Raw genomic sequence first — 5,434 nt, forward strand, 5'->3', positions numbered from 1 at the left:
GACATTGCCACCAAAATCAGGCACTCAGTAGCTGCAAGACCCAAATACAAAAATGTCTGCATTATGCATGGAACAAAGGAGATGGTTCTCTTCTGGTTCACTAAGTTTGCCAACATCTTGGGGACATTGTTGGATGCGTAGGAGATGTCAATGACAGCCAGGTGGGAGAGGAAGAAGTACATGGGGGTGTGCAGTCTCAGGTCCAGAGAGATGAGTCCCAGGATCATGCCATTAGCCAACAGACTGAAGATGTAGAACAGGGAGAAGATCCAGAAGAGGAACACTTCCATCTCTGCACTGAGCCGGAATCCCACCAAGATGAATTCTGTGACCCATGACTGGTTGCTTCCCATTTCTTAATGACACTTTGTCAAGGACAGAAGTGTAAGAAAAGGTCAGAGCTGGAGAGTCGACAAAAGTTGGAGTTACTTATCTCGAAATGAGCTTAGAGAAAGCTTGTATCCTTGTTCCTACTTGACAGATTCTCCCCTGCCCAAATTGGGTACCATCGTGATTTCAACTTTTTTTAAAGTAGACTCCACAACCAACAGGGGGCATGAAATCACAGCCTTAGGATTAAAAAAAAAAAAAAAGAGTCCAACTCTCTACTGACTAAGCCTCCCAGGCACCCCTGATTTGAACTATTAATATGAAAAAAGTTTAAACTCCCAGAAAAGGGTCAAGAATTATACAAAGCACTCCCATATTTCTTCATACAGATTCAACAAATTTTAATAACTTCTTTCATATTTGCTTTATTCTCGTTTTCTCTCCATTTGTGTATTTTTTTTTCTCAGAGTAGGATAAATTTGGTACTTTATAAGACACTGAGAATTATCATATATGCCTTTAGAGGATACTAGGATTAGGTAAATATAAATTCTTGTGCTAGTGTATATTGGTCTGGAAAATGCACATGGGTCTTTCAGAAATATTAGCGTGGTTACAAACTATGCACATCACCATCCTTCTTGTGTAATCCTGATGGGGCGTTGCCCTGGGGTCATACTTACTCCTCCTCCTTCAAACCACTTCATTGAAGTTTTCACTCCTGACTACAAAGAGAAAAATGGCAACCTACCTGATCTTCTCCAGGCTCCATTCAGAAGACTAATGATGAAAGAGCTGGTGAAAAGAGTCTTTGCTACTCTTGGGAATCAGAGTAGATTCACGGGAAGAGGCTCTGCAGGTACCTATTGACTGTACAGGCTTGGTCAATATTAACACTTAAGAGAGTAATATCCTCACTATGAAGATATAGATAATCCTCAAGATAAAATCCAAATGTCATCTTTTGAACTGACATTTCCTTTCACCAAATAGTAAATCTCATGGGCCTGTAATATGTCCTGTATGACTTTATCTCAAATAACTAGTATAATTCTAGATGAAGCAGGCATGCAGGAAAAGTGTGTGAGATGGATGACTGCCATTTTAGTTCAAAAAATGGATGTAATGTGTATCTTGTACTTGTCAGTTTCTTTGGATAAAGGCATGGTTTCTCCTTCGTTAGAGAACTTCACAGACTATGATCACTGGAAAATGAAACAGACAAAGTCATAGATTCTTTCACCTCCATCAATATGATTGCATGTGGAAAGATTCTATGCATATGTATGTGTATGAAGTCTGTGACATTGATTTTTTGCTACAATTAAAGAATATACCTGTATTATGTAAAGTGAGAAACAACACCAATATTATAAAATCTACACAGGCACAGTTGGATATGATGAGCAATGTCTGAAGCACATTTTATATATGAACTTAAAGGATACAAATATTGTTGAAGGTGATCAATCTATCACTATTCAGTAGGAACATTTGTTTATGAACTTTTTAGTCTAGTTACTTTTGTGTCTGAATATCTTTTTATTCTTATTTTCATTGCCATTATTTCCATTTTGCTCTTAAAAAATGAGCAACATAAAAATAAAATTGAAAGTAGGTTGAACCTCTTTAGCAGTGAGAGTACTGGTATAGAGAAGAAATGTCCCAATAATGATGCCTGAAATTTCACCTCCCTGATGGAGTAAATGAAACAATAGCGACTCAAATAAGAAAACCTTTGCATGGTTGTATGGGCAGTGCTATCTAGGCAGTCCTGTCCCCCAGAATTGTTTTCTTTATTTTAAAGAGAGAGAGAGATAGAGAGAGAGTGAGTGAGTGAGTAAACAATGAGGGGAATGGGCAGAAGTAGAGAGAGAGAAAATATTAAGCAGGCTGAATGCTCAGCATGGACACCATAGAGGCTTCAGCCCTAGACCCTGGGATCATGATCTGAGCCAAAATCAAGAGTCAGTCAACCAACTGAGCCACCAAGGTTCCCCTCAGGACGTGTTGTGGTCAAGGGAGCTCTATTCTATTTCTTCCCTCCTCTCCAGGAGTGCTGGCACTCATTCTTCCCTATTTTGTGATAGGAAAGACATGAACATACAATACAGTGATTTTTAAGCATGATAAATATCACCAGTGTGATAACTGGGATCGTACAAAAAGAAATAATGATATGGCAAACTTATGCCTTACAGTGTTTCAGCAAAGGTGTACTGTAGCTGTTACTAGAATTTTTTTTTTCCATTGAGACAGATTTCTCTGTATCAGTATCTTCATTTAAGATAGGTAATATACAAAGTCCTTTAATTATTTTGGCCATTGCAGAGCCTTATTCAGAGACAATTCTTTGATATAAGGCTTCTCATTCTCTGAGCCCCTCACACTGAGACAGTCAGGCTAGCTCTGCCCATCACCACTCACTTACATTTCCAATGGTAGGAAATGGTGAGAGGTGGTGGGGAAGTTCAAGGATGCCCTGACCACAACTCAGTAGGCAGAAGAAGGAAACATCCAGGTGCTGATTGTACAGGGCACAGTGGGAGTCAGAAGGAACTTCACCTCGGAAAGTCAGTCTTTGCCACACGGCCTGTCCCTTATCAACTACCCATACTAAAAATTCCTCCCAGCATAAAATCATCCCTTCCACATAGGACGTGTTAGCACTGGGTTTTCTCACAAGAATCTACTTTGGCCTAGGATAAATCCCACAGAGGTGAGAAATGTACCTCACAAATGAGTGCATGGTCCTGGTCCCTTAGCAGCTTTCAGAGGACTTAATCCCAGATACAGGAGGAGTCACTCACTAGGCTCTCACTTGTTGAGGGCTCTGTGAAGAACCCCAGGAACATAGGTTTTATTTTAGAATCAGTTGAATGTAAAACATTCTTGCCTTTCTATTGAGGATTCAAATTCCCAGAAGGATCATAAGAGGCAAGGTGAGGAGGGAGATCCCTGAATATTCTCTCTGGGGGAGAGCTAACATTGCATCTGATTGACCTCAGAGGAAAATTCTGGGAACAAACAGGGCAGATGTGGGTATCATGCTTTCTATATGAACTTTCAAGTATCTCAAGAGTTATAAATGTGAGACAAATATCTCAAATTACAGTTCCCCAAATCCCAAATGTATTACAGTTTTATGAAGTCATGCCTTTCTACAAACCCCATCAAAGAATCTGAAAGACTGAGCCTTCTAGATACTTGAGAAGTAAATTCCCATGGAACTTGTATGGCCAGTCTGAGAGAGAATAGATTCCCCAAGCCAGAATGGACCTCTAACTGCAGTAACGGTTGATAAGTCGAAATGAGAAAGGTTTCAGGGTGCCGTGGTGTCTCAGTCAGTTAGTGACCAACTTTAGGTCAGATCATGATCTCAGTTCGTGGGTTTGAGACCCACACCAGGCTCTGTGCTGACAGCTCAGAGCCTGGAGCCTGGTTTGGATTCTGTGTCTCCTTCACTGTCTCTGCCTCTCCTCTGCTCAAAGGCTGTATCCCTGTCTCTCAAAAATTAAATGTAAAAAAAATTAAAAACAACAAATTAGGAAGGTTTTTAATATGCCTAAACAACAATTAGCAACAATTATTGAGCCCTTCTCTTGTTTCAGAAAATGTGCCAAATGATCTATACTGACTGCTGGTTTAATCTGATCAGCACTGCCGTTTTATGGATTTGGAGTCTGGAGTTTGAATATACTAAATTAGTGATTCTTTAGGTGTGGTCCAGGGACTGGGAGAAGGAAATCTCAGAGAACCTCAAATGTCCATATGGTGAAAACTGTTTTCATAATTATATAATATTTAGTCTTTTTGCCTTTTTCAACCTCCCTCTCTCAAGAGTGTGCCTATTCCAGAGGCAGCATGGCATGTGATATTGCATGAGACAGAGTCCAGAAGAAATATAAAATTCAGCTGTCCTTGCTTAGGCCAACATTTAAAAATGGTTTCAAAAATTTAAAACATAGCTACTCCTTCTACTGATTGTTTTTGCTTTATAAAGTATTTATATAAAAATCCATTTTAATATATAATAGAGATATTTTTAAATGAATCAAAAATTTTAATAAATTCTTAGTTTTGATTTCAAATATGATACATATCAAGAAATTTCAGGCTCCATGCTGACACCTCAGAACCTGGAGCTGTGTCTTCCTCTCTCTTTGCTCCTCTCCCACTTGCACTCTGTGTCTCTCTCTCAAAAATAAACATTAAAAAGAAATACAGCCATATGGAGGAGAATCAACATGGCAAAGAACATAGGGAGGAACCCAATGTTCCCTCATCCCTCAAACACAGCAGTACCGAGGTCAGAAGATTTGGAATTTCAGGAATCCAGGCTAAAGAGTGACAGAAACATCTCCATGGTCCCATGGGGACAAAGTTGGTCAGCCATAAGTGCGTGCTTGCAAACTGGGAGAGATAAAATAGGCTGTGTAGGCATGGAGAGGAGGGATCCCCTTCTGTGGAGGAACAAAAGGAAGAGAAAGAGAGGTGTGGGAGTGTAGGATTGTATTCAGACAATAAAAAAAAATATGGACTGAGAAATGGAAAAAACAGGGAAAGAACCAATTCCTTTTTTTTTTTAATAGTTTATTGTCAAATTGGTTTCCATACAACACCCAGTGCTCTTCCCCACAAGTGCCCTCCACCATCACCACCACTTCTTTACCCCCTTACCTTCAGCTCTCAGTTCATTTTCAGCATTCAATAGTCTCTCAAGTTTTGCGTCCCTCTCTCTCCCCAACTCTCTGTCCCTCTTCCCCTCCCCCTGGTCCTCCATTAGGGTTCTCCTGTTTTCCTGTTAGACCTATGAGTGCAAACATATGGTTTCTGTCCTTCTCTGCCTGACTTATTTCACTTAGCATGACACCTTCAAGGTCCATCCACTTTCCTACAAATGGCCAGATTTCATTCTTTCTCATTGCCATGTAGTACTCCATTGTGTCTATATACCACATCTTCTTGATCCACTCATCAGGTGATGGACATTTAGGCTTTTTCCATGTTTTGGCTATTGTTGACAGTGCTGCTATGAACATTGGGGTACATGTGCTCCTATGCATCAGCATTTCTGTCTCTCTTGGGTAAATCCCTAACAATG

General features: G+C 40.0%; 1 protein-coding gene across 1 annotated transcript in view; it reads right to left on the reverse strand.

Moving 5' to 3' along the window:
• The window catches only part of LOC115304432 (olfactory receptor 2A2-like), a 1,196-nt gene extending 843 nt beyond the window's left edge, over positions 1 to 353 (reverse strand). Inside the window, exon 1 of the mRNA XM_029954600.1 lies at positions 147 to 353. Coding sequence (XP_029810460.1) covers positions 147 to 353 — 207 coding nt within the window. The remainder of the gene's footprint in view (positions 1 to 146) is intronic.
• Between the last annotated feature and the right edge of the window lie 5,081 nt (positions 354 to 5,434).

Source organism: Suricata suricatta, chromosome 2 (genome assembly GCF_006229205.1).
Source record: "Suricata suricatta isolate VVHF042 chromosome 2, meerkat_22Aug2017_6uvM2_HiC, whole genome shotgun sequence".
NCBI classification, from domain to species: domain Eukaryota; kingdom Metazoa; phylum Chordata; class Mammalia; order Carnivora; family Herpestidae; genus Suricata; species Suricata suricatta.